The following is a 15,620-nucleotide window of genomic DNA, read 5'->3' as shown; positions in this document are numbered from 1 at the left end:
GGAGAAGGGAAGGATTAGCCAGTCTAAAGAGGAGGCAGGCTCAGTGGGGGTAATGGTGGAGGGACATGAATTGGAGGAGGTTTTAGGGTGGTCATCCAGTAACAGGATCTAGTAGGGGGTACACCATTTGCATAGAGAAAGATGGAAGCTAAGGTAGAAGAAAGCTTGAATAAGGAAGCTCTTACCTTTCTCTATATGAAATTATCACTGTGGTAAAGAATCGAATTTGGAAGTTCTGAATCCAGGCCACCAAGACTGGTTGTCCAGTGTATATGATGGCCAGACAAAGCAGTTTAAGGGAGCAAGATGTTTTAAGAGGCAGCACAGGAGTAAGTCAGGAATTTTGACCACTGATCTCCATTAATGGAAAAAGCATCAGCATCCTGTTTTGGGTGCTGGGGCTCAAAATGTGGCAAATGGCCCATATCAGAGATTGTAGAGGAAAGGGAGGGAAAGAGGGAGAGAGAGAGAGGGAAGGGAGAAAGAGAGTTAGGAGATTGAATAGTGGGGATGAAGCTTGGACCTCTTCTGTTCCAAAACTCCTGGCTTTTGGCACCAGAAAATACAAGGAGGAAGTGGCACTGTAGCTCAAGTGGTAGAGCGCTCGCCTTGAGCTGAAGAGCTGAAGGACAGCGCCCAGGCCCAGAGTTCAAGCCCCACGACCGACAAAAAAAAAAAAAAAATACAAGGAAAATGCAATTTTTGATTTATCAACATTATGCTAGTCCCTAACTGTTTCTACTTCTAGACCTGACTGCAGACATGATAATGATTGTAACCAAATCATTCTGCATCTCTTGAGGAGATGTGTGTAGGGTGGGTTCTAGGGCTTAAACTCTGTACTTCTTGCTGTCTTTTTTTTTTTTTTTTGCTTGGGGCTGGTGCTCTACCACTTAAGCTATAAAAAAAAGCCAATTTGGCTTTTTGCTAGCTAATTGGAGATAAAAGTCTCTTTGCCTGCCTGGACTGGCTTCAAACCTTGATTCTCAAATCTTGGCCTCCTAAGTAACTAAGATTATAGACATGAGCCACCAGTGACCAGCCTTTGCTTAGGATCTTTTTTTTTTTTTTTTTTTTGGTCAGTTGTGGGGCCTGAACTCTGGGCCTGGGCACTGTCCCTCAGCTCTTCAGCTCAAGGATAGTGCTCTACCATTTGAGCCACAGCACCACTTCCAGCTTTTTCTGCTTATGTGGTGCTGAGGAATCAAACCCAGGGCCTCATGCATGCAAGACAAGCACTCTACCACTGAGCCATCTTCCCAGCCCCGCTTAGGGTGTTAAAATTGAAGTTTAGATCACTTATCAAAAGAATAACCTAGACCACTTACCATACTTTACTGTGCTTATAAAATAAATCATGATTTGTGGTCCATGAGATCAGTGCTGAAAGTAATTTTTAAGGTTTTCATTGCAGTTAGATAAATTATACACACCGTTATGTATTTTTAAATAGCTGCATAACCAATTTCATATCTAAGATTATGATTCTGAGCACATCCTGGACCAATTATTTCTACACTTTGATTTTCTCATTGCTTTTTCTATAATAGAATATTATATATATATATATATATATTATAGTATGTGTTAGCCTATCCTGAAGAATACTACAATTGAATTTAAAAGGATAGTTGGTAGAGAAAATATAATGATTGACACAAAGTAAGCACTAATGTAACTGGCCCAGCTAGCAGGTACTAGAGATATAGTATAGTTTTGGAAACCAAGCTGCCATCCTCCCTGTCAGGCTGTCACTAATCAAATGACCAAGTGTGGAACTTTTAAAGGTTTGTTCTTGAGTATGAAGAGAAATAGTACCATATATATAGAGTTATTTACACACATATATACACATATGTATACATGTATACGTATATATGATAGTTATTACAAATGAGTAGTTGTCCATTGATGATAAAAGTTGTTCATGTGAAGTGTGGTGGGATCTACTATAGACAGGCAAGTCTTTAAAAGTGGCTTTTTTTCCACAGCTCATTTGATATAGTTGTTGTCGGTGGTGGAATTGTGGGACTTGCCTCTGCGAGAGCACTCGCCCTGAGACATCCTCAACTTAAAATTGGTGTTCTGGAAAAGGAGAAGGATTTAGGTATGTATAGTATCAGCATATATTATCAGCATTATTTTGGGATTGCTTGGGCACCTGCTTCTTTTGTCAGGTTTGAATCAAGCATACTGATGCTGTTACTAGTATCTTTTTTTTTTTGGTCCGGTCCTGGGGCCTGAACTCTGGGTTGGGTGCTATCCCTCAGCTCTTCAGCTCAAGGCTAATGCTCTACCACTTGGGCCATAGCGCCACTTCCGGCTTTTTTCATTTTGCTTATGTGGTGCTGAGGAATAGAACCCAGGGCCTCATGCATGCAGGGCAAGCACTCTACCACTGAGCCACTTTCCCAGCCCCCTGTTACTAGTATCTTTTATGGGGTTCTCTTGAAAAACAGAGCCTGAGTGAGACAAAGAATTGTATGTGTAGGGGGTTTGAGAAGTTAACTGAAGAGGCAGAAAGGAATGAGAGAATGGGGAGAATAAGATAGGAAGAAAATCCATAGGAAGAGGGTTTAGTATTATCCAGGTTAGTATCATCCAGATTGCTGCTGGGAGCTTCATTGTACTAGATGAAATCTGAAGAACATTGTTTCCAAGGAGTGTGTTCATTTATCCATCAACTCCTCTCTCTTGACGAGATTGCCCCTAGTGATACAGAACACCCTATCTCAAAAGACAGAAAATGCCCTTAGACAGATACAGAGATCTAGTGGGCCCTGTAAGTAGAAAGTTGGTAGTATGTTATTCAGAAGTGTAGTTGAAATTAGATGGACAGGAGTAATGTGACATGGTTATCAGGAACAGTTGCTAGAAGAGGTTACCAATAATCTGAGCAAATTTAGGCAAACTTTTAAATGATAAGGTGTCTTAATAGCTTTAGCTATTGAGTTCTCATACTTGTTAGGATTTATATAAATCATGTACATCCTCTTACCTTTTTGTTTTATAGCTGTTCACCAGACTGGACATAATAGTGGTGTCATACACAGTGGAATTTATTATAAACCAGAATCTCTGAAAGCTAAATTATGTGTAAAAGGTTCAGCCCTCATCTATGAATACTGTAAACAAAAGGGAATTCCCTACAAGCAATGTGGCAAGGTATGGCATATAATTACTATATTTTCATTATTAAAAATTCATTGTTGGAAAAAAAATTCATTGTTGGGTGGGGTGCCAGTGGCTCATGCCTGTATTCCTAGCTCTTCAGGAGACTGAGATATGAGGATCGTGGTTCACAGCCAGCCTGGGCAGGAAAGTCCATGAGACTCTTTTTTTTTTTTTTTTTTGGGTCCAGTTGTGAGGCCTGAACTCTGGGCCTGGGCACTGTCCCTCAGCTCTTCAGCTCAAGGCTAGTGCTCTACCTCTTGAGCCACAGTGTCACTTCTGGCTTTTTTCTTTTTGCTTATGTGGTGCTGAGGAATCGAACCCAGGGCCTCAGGCATGCAAGGCAAGCGCTCTACCACTGAGCCATCTTCCCAGCCCCTCCATGTGACTCTTATCTCCAATTAACCACCAGAAAACCCGAAATGGTACTGTGGCTCAAGTGGTAGAGAGCTCTCCTTGAGCTGAAAAGCTCAGGGACAGCACCCAGGTCCAGAGTTCAAGCCCCACAACCAACCAAAATTTGAAAAAAAGAAAAATTCATTGTTGGGTGCTGGTTGCTCATGACTCTAATTCTACCTTCTCAGGAGTCTGAGATCTGAAGATAATGGTTCAAAGCCAGCTTGGACAGGAAAGCTTAGTGAGATTGTTACCTCCAATTAACTACTGAAGTAGAACTATGGCTCAAGAGCCAGAGCAAGAGCATTGAGCAGAAAAGCTCAGGGATAGTGTCTAGGCCCTAAGTTTAAACCCAAGAACTGGCAAAAAAAAAAAAAAAAAGGCACTTAAAAAAAAATAATACCAAAACATCATCCTGACAAAAGGTTTAGTAAAAAGGCAAGATATGCTGGGTGCTAGTGGCTCATGTCTGTAATCCTAGCTACTCAGGAGGCTGAGATCCTAGTTTGCAGATCCTGGTTTGAAGTTTGCCTGGGCAGGAAAGTCTGTGAGACTCTTTATCTTCAATAAACTACTCAGAAGAAGTGGGTCTGGTGCTCATAGGCAGCACTTAGTCCCTGATGCAAGCCCTAGAATCATCACACACAAAAAAAATTAAAAGTAAGGTATAAAATTATGTAGTAGTTATTTCTTAAGTCATTTGTTGATTTAAATAGTCTTTGTAACTTGACTAAAAATATTGCTGCATGAATTTTGTTAATTTCTTACTATGAAATGCAAGTTTTGACTCTTACATAGCTGATATATTTAATTGTACCCATGTTCTTTATCATTTTATTTGGAAGCTAATAGTAGCTGTTGATCAAGAAGAAATTCCTAGACTTCAAGCCCTATACGAGAGAGGTCTACAGAATGGTGTCCAAGGCTTGAGACTGATCCAGCAGGAAGATATAAAAAAGAAGGAGCCATATTGCAGGGTAAGTGGTTCACCAGCCCTATGCACATGGACGAAGGGGTATTTTCATGTAGGGCTCAGTCTGTCCCAAGAAGGCTGAGGGTCAGTTTAGGGGACAGGAAAGATAAAATTAGTTATATAACCTGCTGCAGTAGCAGGGAAGTGGCAGACACAAGAGGGCATTGCCACCAATCTAGTTCTTCTTTCACTGAGAATAAAAACTGGGTCTGACCAATAAAGGGCAAAAGGAAGTTTGAGACCACATGACATGTCTAGGAAATACTGAACAGAGTGGTATGGTTGAAGTATAAGGCATATAGCAAGGCTGAAAGGGCAGGATTATGCCCATCTAAAGGGACTGTCATCCATATTAATAACTTTGAAATTTTTCAGTAGGCATGGGGAGCAAGTGAAAACTTTTTTTTTTTTTTTTTGGGTCCAGTCGTGGGGCCTGAACTCTGGGCCTGGGCGCTGTCCCTCAGCTCTTCAGCTCAAGGCTACGCTCTACCACTTGAGCCACAGTGCCACTTCCAGCTTTTTTCTTTTTGCTTATGTGGTGCTGAGGAATTGAACCCAGGGCCTCAGGCATGCAAGGCAAGCACTCTACCACTGAGCCACCTTCCCAGTACCAGAGTGAAAACTTTTGAGAAGGGTAGTAATAGTGTCTGCTCTGTATTTCAGAGAGATAAGCCTGGTGTAAATACGAAGTTGTTGAGTATATTGCTTAAAAAACACTGTGTGTGGGGGAATATCTTTATTCTTGAAAAACATATGAATATCATAACTGCTTTGCGTGTACCTTCAGTGATTACCTTTTAGAAACTGTGAGTTTAATATCAGTTCCCATAATTGTTCCCATAAATGGCTATATATTTCTTATTCTGCTTCATTTTAATAACACCATGTAAATGTTCATCTCTAGATAACCTGTCAGAGCTTGATCTTGAAATCAAAACTCAGCAAAAGTTTGATTTCAAGAAATACTAGTGATCAGAGGTATCTGAAGGATAATGTAGACCATATATTATACTCTGTACATCTCTCCAGAACATCAGTGTAGCACCCTTAAATTGCATTGCCTTCCCTGTGTTACTCCTTGACCATAGTTACTTCCTTTGTGTAGTGCTTTGGTTTTATAGTATCAGCTCACAGAGAAGACCATTGTGACATTCACTGTGGTCTCTACTATAGGGATGTGGTTGAGAAAATACATTGTTCACTATATTACACAACACCATTCTCTGAGAATCTTAAGGAGAAATTTTAGATCTTAGTTCTCAGTATTGTTTTGATCTTTCTGAGTACAGTGGGCTTGTTTTGATTGTATGGGCACTGGATCATTTAACTGACTATATTGTCCTATTTGCATTGACTACAAGGAAGCTATGAACCCACTTGTGCTTCATCCTGCCAGAGCTAAGACTTTAAGCATACATTTTAATTGTTTTATGTTAACGCTCCTCTTCATCTTTCTGCCTTTACTATTATCCTAAGTTCTTGAATTATAGTGCACAACAAACCCTAAATTTTCAGCTTAGTGAGTTTTTACAAAGTGTAACTAATACCAGATTAAGATCAGAACATTTCCACCTTCTTGGCATTCCCCTCAAGCCCTCTACTCAGACATTTCTCTTCATGGTGACTATCCTTACTGTTCACAGCATGGGTTATTGAATTTTACCAAAATTTTCTTAATTACTATGTGCAAAACATTATTAAGTCCTGCAGATAATACAAAACATGGCTGTCAGCCTGAAGGAACTATGTAGCAGAAAAGAGTTTTAGCATAGCACAGTGGTAAGTGTTCTAACAGCGCCTGTACTCTGGTTTATACCAGGGAGGAGGAAGTGCTTCTAACCTAGCCTAAGGGTTTATTTAAAAAAGCCTTCCCAGAATGAACCCCTACTTGTAGTGACCGTCTACTCGACCAGCGAGGAAAAACGACCACCACTCCAGGAGTCTTCTCAGATCACGCTTTATTGGAGAGCCTTTTAGTTGTAGGAGAGCTTGGGCGCGAGAGAGCGTGCACCCGAAACATGGCCACTTATATAGGGAATTGGAACACGGGTCTTTCTATTGTTGGTCGCCTGCCTTTTACCGTCACCAGGTGTCATGGGATTGGCTGGGGACTCTACCTGGCTCGCGCACGCGCACAGCCCAGGCGTCCCACCAAGCACCGTCCCACCAAGCACCGTCTGGGGTGGTTACCTCAAAGCTGCAAGGGAGTGGGCGGAGTCTCGCCTCGGCTCCCTACACCTACTTGAAAATGAAATGAGTAATTTATAAAAGAGATGGATGAATCTGCTTCTCTGTGGCCTCTGCAAAAGTGATATGACTTTATATAGTTCCAAACTATAATCATGACTAGGTGGTAACACATAGTGGAAAATATGGACCAGTTGTTCATAAGAGCAAGTTCTTCTCATTTTCTCCCATCTTAACACCACTACCAAGAATGTTGGGGGAAATTCCAGTGTTACAGGATTTGGATCACTTGTGATTCTCATAGGCCTTCTAGAAAGATGAAGTTAATAAAGCTGATGCTGAAGGACTTTAAGAAGACTAACTACCATCAGGAAGAGGATCAATAGCTTTTTTTCAAACACACACACACACACACACACACACACACACACACACACACACACACACACACACACACACACACACACACACACACACACACACACACACACACACACACACACACACACACACACACACACACACACACACACACACACACACACACACACACACACACACACACACACACACACACACACACACACACACACACACACACACACACACACACACTGAACTTAGGTCCTAGGTGTTGTCATTGAGTCTCTTTGTGCTCAAGGCTAGTGCTCTACCACTTGAGCCACAGAGCCACTTTGGCTTTTTCTGAGTAGTTTGTGATGAGAGTCTCACAGATTTTCCTGCCTGGGCTGGCTTTGAAATGAGATCCTCAGATCTCAACCTCCTGAGTAGCTAAGATTACATGTGTGAACCACCAGCATCTGGCCATAAACTTCTGAGTTTTGCCTTTTTAACCTGTTTTATGTGGAAGGATAATTTTTTTCTCATTACTGAGGGTTGGACCCAGGGCCTTCTATGTGTTAGGAAAGAACTCATCTTTTGAGTCATACCCAGTCTTTTTGTCATGGTGTTTTGTTTCTGAAATGGGGTCTCACTAACTTTTGCATGGGCTGGTCTTCAACTTGCCATCCTCCTGCCTTGGCCTCCTGAGTAGCTAAGATTACAGGCAGAAGGTAACTTGACAGCTTTGTGTATCTAGGCGAATTCTCCCTGCTACTGGGACTCCAGCTCCTGATCTTTCTGCCTTTTAATATTATTAGTCAACCACACATTCATTTCTGTTTCCTAATTGTATACTACTCCCAATTTTACTGCATATCTTGTACCTGTACTGTTTTTTTTCTAGCCACCTAGAAAAAAAAAGTATGTGTGCATATACCAAATGTGTTCGTGTATACATCATATATCGTGTGTATATCAATGTGAGGTGGGAGTCTGGTGGGTAATGATATAGTATATTGAAAGACAGCTCTCAAAGTTTACTTATTCAATCACACTGTGCAGAATAGGAATTCAATGTAAATAAGCATATTTGGGATTCAAAAAAACTATTGATTCATAACATATTTGTATCCTTCTGTCATACTTGTTACAGTTTTATGCTAGGTAAAGTTTTGTAGCCGGGTGCCAGTGATTCACACTTGTAATACTAGCTACTCAGGAGGCTGAGATCTGAGGATCGCAGTTCAAAGCCAGTCCGGGTAAAGTCCCTGAGATGCTTATCCAATTAACCACAGAAAAAGCCAGAAGTAGCACTGTGGCTCAAGTGGTAGAGCAAAACAGGTCAGGGACAGCACTCAGGCCCAGAGTTAGATGCACCAGGACTGGCAAAAAAAAAACAAAAAACAGTTCTGTGGCCAGGTGCTGGTGGCTCATCCTTGTAATACTTACCTTGTACTCAGATGAGAATCAGTTCAGAATCAGAAACAGTGGTGGGAGCTGAGTAAATCTGGAAAACTCATGGTAGCAGCTGGAAGGGCCTGACAGACTTAACTCCTCTAAGTAGGGAACATGGTTCCTGATTATAGAAATGTTCTTATTTACAGTTTCTCTTCACTGTTCAACACATTACAAATGTGCTCATTGTCAAATTTAGTTACTTAAATGAAACAAAGTTCTAAAGTACTTTTTTCTTTAAGACGTGATTTTTGACAGGCAGGGACAGTGCATGTTACCTATGAAAACAAACAAGTAATGAATTCAGCCAAAAATAAAATTTTGATTGAACCTCATTGTTCTTCATTGTATTTTGACTTTTTCATAATGCTCTTCCAGGGTCTAATGGCTATTGATTGTCCCTATACTGGCATTGTGGACTATCGGCAGGTAGCTTTGTCATTTGCCCAGGATTTCCAAGAAGCAGGTGGCTCAGTCTTGACCAGTTTTGAAGTAGAAAGAATTGGAATGGCTAAAGAAAGTTCTTCAGAAAGTAAAGAAGGTAGGTCATCCTTATCTCTTGAATGTACTGATTTTAATGAGCTGCTTTATTTCTGTTACTTGGTTAAAAAGAAATTCAGAATGAAAAGCAGGGTGCTATTATGAAAGAAGAATGTCAATTAATCAAATTTGTTAATAGTATATTTCAAGAAATTTTAGTCTTGTTTTGCTTTTTAAAAAAAACCTTTCATTGCTTTTTTTCCCTCCAGATTTGCAATATCCAATTGTTATAAAGAATACTAAGGTAAGCTTCCTAAGTAAAAGTTTTTCATCCCTTTCCCTTTCTTAAAACGTTGAATTAACCCACAATGCTATATTTTAAATCATTGAATGAAAATTTTCTAATGTGAAAGTAACTCTGAGAAAGTTTGTTTGTGACATGTAGCCCATACATCTATCTTAGGATTATCCTGCCTCAAGATTCTTGAGTGTTTGATTATAGGTGTGTGCCATTACACTCAGCTCACCTCAAGAAATTCTTTTTTGGGGGGAGAAGAAGGGGCCGGGTGGGGAGGGTGGCATCCATGGCTGGGACTCAAACTCAATAATGATGCTTTTGCTCATTGGCTAGCATTCTTAGAACTGAGCCACACCTCCAACCCCAAGAAATTCTTTGAGTAATTTAATAGTCTTTATTGTAAGGAAAGTTTTAACTTGGAATGTCATCATGATGTAACTATGCTAATGAAAAGAATTTGTAAGACACTAGAAAGCTTTATATTGTAGGGAGGGGAATGGTAACTGGGACTTGACTTGAATTCAGAGCCTTACTCAGCTCATGGCTGGTATTCTGTCACTTTTCCACACCTTTCATTTTTTGCTGATTAGTTAGAGACAAGAGTCTCCAGGTTTTTTTTCTGACTGGGCTGGCTTCAAACCTCAGTCCTTAAATCTCAGCCTCCTGAGTAGCTAGAAATATAGATGTGAGTAACCATCATATATCTGGGATGCTTAATTTTAAGTAAAAACTAATAATGTACTTTATCACTCTGCCACAGATATATATTCACTTATTGACTCTACTCATTTGAAAACCTTGAGAGAGATTTGGAGTCTGTGCAGAGGGGAGTGGACTGCTTTTCTTTATCTTCACATAGTCTAAAACAAGATCCATTGAATGGCATAGAGTATTCCTTCCATTGGAATCAGAGGATCAGAGAGGACAGCACAGTCACTCATGAATGTTACAGGATTTCCTGTAGGAATTAGGCCTGAGACAGTTGTGAGCTCTCACAGTTGTGAGCTCTAGAGAGTTGATGCAGTGATCTGTGGAGAGATCTGTGTCAGTAGATGTCTGTGGGCAGTCCGCATTGGAGTAGGATATCTTCAGAAAAAAGACTGCTGCTTTACTTTTACCTGCCAAGCCATAGGCAGTTCCAGTTTGGATCAACTTTAAATTGGAAACATTCAAAGGAGAGCATTCTGTTAAGCATAGTCCCCAGCTTAACCAAACCAACACAGTTCAAACCCCTGCTGACTTCCCCTTGTCAACTTGGTATCCATATGTGCTTCATAGATCTATGTTTATTTTTTATTTTTGAGATAAGAGTTTTACTCCATACTCTCCTTACAATGAAGACTATTAAATTACTCAAAGAATTTCTTGGGGTTGGGTATGTGGTTCGATTCTAAGAATGCTAGCCAATGAGCAAAAGTTTGAGTCCCAGTCTCTGACCAAAAGAAAAAAAAAATCATGATCCTGCCCTAGCCTACTAAATTCTGGGGTTACAGGCAAGTAGTGCCACAATTAGCCTGGCCCTTAGGACCATATATATCTTATCTGAGATTTCAAATTATTAGATTTCATGAAACTGAGTTGCAGAGGAAGGAGTTTATTATAGCCCTGCAAAGAAACTCCTAAAATTGAATTAAGTGCTGAAAGGGAAACATAAAGTATCAGGTAGCTTAGACATTTTATGTCAGTTTTAACTAAACTGAGATCTTAAGAAAAATCCAGCTCATTTGCTCTTTCTTTCTTTCTTTCTTTCTTTCTTTCTTTCTTTCTTTCTTTCTTTCTTTCTTTCTTTCTTTCTTTCTTTCTTTCTTTCTTTCTTTCTTTCTTTCTTCTTTTTTATTATCTTTAAGTAGTTGTACAAAGAAGTTCCCATTCCCCGGTGGCTCACGCCTGTAATCCTAGCTACTCAGAAGACTGAGATCTGAGGATCAGGGTTCAAAGCCAGCCCGGGCAATGAAAGTCCGTGAGACTCTGTCTTCAATAAACCACTAGAAAACCGGAAGTGGCGCTGTGGCTCAAGTGGTAGAGCGCTTGCCTTGAGCTGAAGAGCTGAGAGATAGTGCCCAAGCCGAGTTCAAGCCCCACTACCAACCAAAAAAAAAAAAAAAAGTTCCCATTCTACAAAACAGTATATGAATACAAAGTGTCTGACAACATTGTCACCCATCCCTTCTCTCACTTTTTTTCTTTTCTTGAGTCCTGTTACTTTGTCTTCTTGTATTTTGGCTTTAGCATCCACATATCAGGGAGACCATGTACCATTTGTCTCTTTGTTCTTGGCTTACTTTGCTCAAAATAATCTGCTCTAAGAGTTCCATCCATTTCCCTGTGATTATCAGTAATAGGGCATCTAGGTTGTTTCCAAATCTTGGTTATTGTGAACAGTACTGCAATAAACATGGAAATGCATGTGTCCTTATATACTGGTTCCTGTTGTTCAGGGTAGATGCCTAGGAGTGGTATGGCTGGATCATAGGGAAGGTCTATATTTAGCTTTCTGAGGTACATTCCCACCAGCAATTCAGTGGGGTTCTTCTTTCTCTGCATCCCCTCCAGCATTTGTCATTGGCTGACTTTAGGATGTGGGCCATTCTGACTGGGGTAAGATGGTATCTCAGGATTGTTTTTATTTGCATTTCCTTTACAAACAGGGATGATGAACATTGCCTCATGTTTCTTTGCCATTTTTATCTCTTCTGAGAAGTCTGTCTTTAGTTCCTTTGCCCATTTAATGATTGGTTTGTTAGATTTGGAAGGGATTCATTTCTTGAATTCCCTGTACATAATGGGTATTAGGCCTTTGTCTAATATATTGCTGGTAAATACTTTTTCCCAGTTGATTGGTTGTCTTTCTACTTTGGTTGCTATTTCTTTGTCTGTGCAGAAACTTTTTATTTTAAGGTAGTCCCACTTATCGAGTCTCTCCAATTTGTTGTGACCCTGGGACTCTGTTCAGGAAGTTCCTGCCTGTGCCTATAAGTTCAAGTATCTCTCCTATTCTGTCCTGCAGTAGTTTCAGTTTCAGGTTTGATGTTAAGGTCTTTAATCCATTTTGAGTTGATGTTAGTGTATGGTGACAGGCTAGGACCACTTTTAGTTTTCTGCATGTGGCCACCCAGTTTTCCCAGCACCAGTAGTTGAAGGGTCTATGATTCTTCCACTGTATGTCTTTGGCTCCTTTGTCAAATATCATCTGATTGTACATATGCAGTTTTATTTCTGGGTCCTCTAGTCTGTTCCATTGGTCTTCGGGTCTCTTTTTGTGCCAGTACCAAGATGTCTTTGTTATTATGGCTCTATAGTAGGGCTTGAAGTCTGGTATTGTGATCCCTCCTGCATTGTTTCTTTTGCCTAGAATTGCTTTGGCTATTCTAGGTCTTTTGTTGTTCCATATGAGCTTTTGGACTGAGAAAAACCTAGTTCTTATTTTCAGTTTGAACTACAGATTTTGACCACTTAGACATGAGGTATTGAGGGCATAATTTGTGTTCATATGAACAATAACTGAGGGAACATATTTTACTATGGTTTATCAGTATTAACTCCTGTATATTTAGAAGGAGCTGGAGGAATGTATAGACTGTGAGTAACTTATAGGTGTGAGCCACCAGCACCCAACTGAATTTAAGTTGTCTTCACTCTTTGAGGAGTAGAGGGGCCAATTCATGTATCTTTTCTTTGGAGCTTGTTTTACTATTAATACTAGTACTACTACATTAGTACTGCTAATCATGCTCTTCCTTTGCTTAGGGAGAGGAAATTCGGTGTCAGTACATGGTGACATGTGCAGGACTTTACTCCGATCGCATTTCAGAGTTGAGTGGCTGCAGTCCTCATCCTACTATTGTTCCATTCCGGGGAGATTACCTGCTTTTGAAGCCAGAAAAAAGCTATCTTGTAAAAGGAAATATTTATCCGGTAGGTAATGATGTGTCTTCCCTTTTACTCTACTCAAGCTGGCTTAAATGGAAAGGAAATGAAAACAGAAACTTTACTGGCATGAGAATAGAGAGTTTGAAGGACTGTTGCTGCAGATAATTTACCTGTTGCTATGATAGTTGTCTCTAAATTTAATTCTTTATTCTAATATCTAGCCATTAAGTTGTAATTGCCCACAGATACCACTCCAAAAGGCAAGAGTATGCCATGGGAAGGAAGTACTGTGGAGAAGATCCATCTTCTTCCTCCATACTCATAAGAGAGGTTTCCTTTTGGGAAATATATGATACCCAGCCCCTTTTCTCAGTTCACTGTCTGGAGATACAGAAAAGAGATGTGGCTACTGTGTGGTTCCAGGAGTAAAAGACAAGAATTTTATGTAAGAGTTCCTCCTCCTGTCTAGATCTACCCTGGAAATGAGTAAATCCCTTAAAATACTGTATGTTTGTTTTTTTTGTTTTTTTGTTTTTTTGTCTTTTTGGGTTTTTGTCAGTCATGGGGCTTGAACTCTGGGCCTTGGCGCTGTCCCTCAGCTCTTCAGCTCAAGGCTAGTGCTCTACCACTTGAGCCACAGCACCACTTCCAGCTTTTTCTGTTTATGTGGTGCTGAGGGCCTCATGCATGAGAAGCAAGCACTGCCACTGAGCCACCTTCCCAGCCCCAAAATACTGTATGTTGAACCAGGTGTTTTGGCTCTTATCTAGCCACCTGCATCATGGCTTGAGGTACACTGTTCCTAATCAAGTTGTTCACTCTCAACTAAGTTGCCCATCTCTTGCTTTTCTAATAAATTACTTATTACAAAAAAAATTGGGGACTGGGAAGGTGGCTCAGTGGTAGAGCGCTTGCCTTGCATGCCTGAGGCCCTGGGTTCGATTGATTCCTCAGCACCACATAAGCAAAAAGAAAAAAGCTGGAAGTGGCGCTGAGGCTCAAGTGGTAGCGCGCTAGCCTTGAGCTGAAGAGCTGAGGGACGGCACCCAGGCCCAGAGTTTAGGCCCCATGACCGGATTTCTCCCCCCCCCCAAAAAAAAAAAATTGGTTCAGTTAATATTCAGCTGTTTGGCTTTTTTTTTTTTTTTTTGTGCGGTGTGTGTGTGAGTGCCTGTGCACGTGGGTATACACACACACAAAGCCTAATAATGGGGCTTGAATTCATGGCTTCATGTTCTTGCCCAGCTTTTTCGTTCAATGTTGGTGCTCATCACCTGAGCACCAACTCAAAAGCCTCACTCAAAGCCTCCACTTTTGGCTTTTGTTGGTTAATTGGATTTGTCCACCTAGGCTGGCTTCGAACTGAGATTCTCAGAGATCCCATCCTCCTTAGTAGCTAGAATAATAGGTGTTAGGCACTGGTGCCCAGCTAAATTGATGTTTTTGACTTTACTAAAACACCAAATTCATCTGTTTCACCTCATACATTCCCCCTTTACAAAAGTCTTGGCTATATATGTATGCTTTTATTTTGGTAATCCTGACCTTACTTGCCTGTCACATATCCCTGGTGTGTCACTTCAGGTGATAATCTAGAGTGGGATAGTTCATCCTTTCTCCTTTACCCAGAAATATGAATAGATGAGTGAGTGTGTGTTAGGGTCCGTAGCACTAGTGTTTCCTGAGTGGCATTTCTAAGCAGAAGCATGTTAATAGAAAGGTATGTCTGAGTCTAGCACACAAGCACAATAAATACATAGAAGAAAGTGTTTCATATTACCAATGGACCTTCTTGTTTGTGATAAATGGAATGTTCTTTGCTCTGTTAAATCTGTAGGTCCCGGATAGCCGGTTTCCCTTCCTGGGAATTCACTTCACACCAAGGATGGATGGCAGCATTTGGCTAGGGCCTAATTCATTGCTTGCCTTTAAACGGGAAGGTTATAGATTCTTTGACTTCAGTGCCAAAGATTTCATGGAAATAATTATGAACAGGTAACTGTTTAAAAAGGATTTTTTTGTGTGTTTATATATTTGATATGAAGAATTTTTTATTTTTTAAGTACAATTCAATAAATTCTGTTAAATTGGTATATTGATTTTATTGATCTAAGTTACAATCTTCATGGAAGAGCAAAGTTCTTGCTTCAGTTTTTTGTACTAGAGTTGAACCCAGCCTACTAAGCATGCATACTTTTTTCCCACTGAGCCCACACCTAGCCTCAAGCTTAATGTCTTGTGTGTGTGTGTGCATGTGTGCATGCGTGCTGGTTTAGGGCCTTGAACTCAGGACTTCTGCTCTCACTTGGCTTTTTTACACCAGCTGACCATCTTTCACGTGTACCACTTGTACCACAGTTCTGCTTCTGGCATTTTTTTCTCATGGTGGTTAGAGTCTCTTGGATTTTTCTGCCTAGGCTGGCTTCAAAGCAGCATCCTCAGATTTTA

General features: G+C 40.5%; 1 protein-coding gene across 1 annotated transcript in view; it reads left to right on the top strand.

Annotated features, from left to right (window-relative positions):
• Positions 1 to 15,620, top strand: part of L2hgdh (L-2-hydroxyglutarate dehydrogenase) — a 29,640-nt gene that overhangs the window by 4,483 nt on the left and 9,537 nt on the right. The window contains exons 2-8 of the mRNA XM_070027793.1: positions 1,992 to 2,107; positions 3,014 to 3,165; positions 4,413 to 4,544; positions 8,903 to 9,065; positions 9,274 to 9,308; positions 13,050 to 13,217; positions 15,010 to 15,167. Coding sequence (XP_069883894.1) covers positions 1,992 to 2,107; positions 3,014 to 3,165; positions 4,413 to 4,544; positions 8,903 to 9,065; positions 9,274 to 9,308; positions 13,050 to 13,217; positions 15,010 to 15,167 — 924 coding nt within the window. The remainder of the gene's footprint in view (positions 1 to 1,991; positions 2,108 to 3,013; positions 3,166 to 4,412; positions 4,545 to 8,902; positions 9,066 to 9,273; positions 9,309 to 13,049; positions 13,218 to 15,009; positions 15,168 to 15,620) is intronic.

Source organism: Dipodomys merriami, unplaced genomic scaffold (genome assembly GCF_024711535.1).
Source record: "Dipodomys merriami isolate MVZ:Mamm:240054 unplaced genomic scaffold, mDipMer1.0.p SCAF_1, whole genome shotgun sequence".
Lineage (NCBI taxonomy): Eukaryota > Metazoa > Chordata > Mammalia > Rodentia > Heteromyidae > Dipodomys > Dipodomys merriami.
Note: the sequence above shows the minus strand (reverse complement) of the source record. Positions and strands in the feature narration are given on the sequence as shown.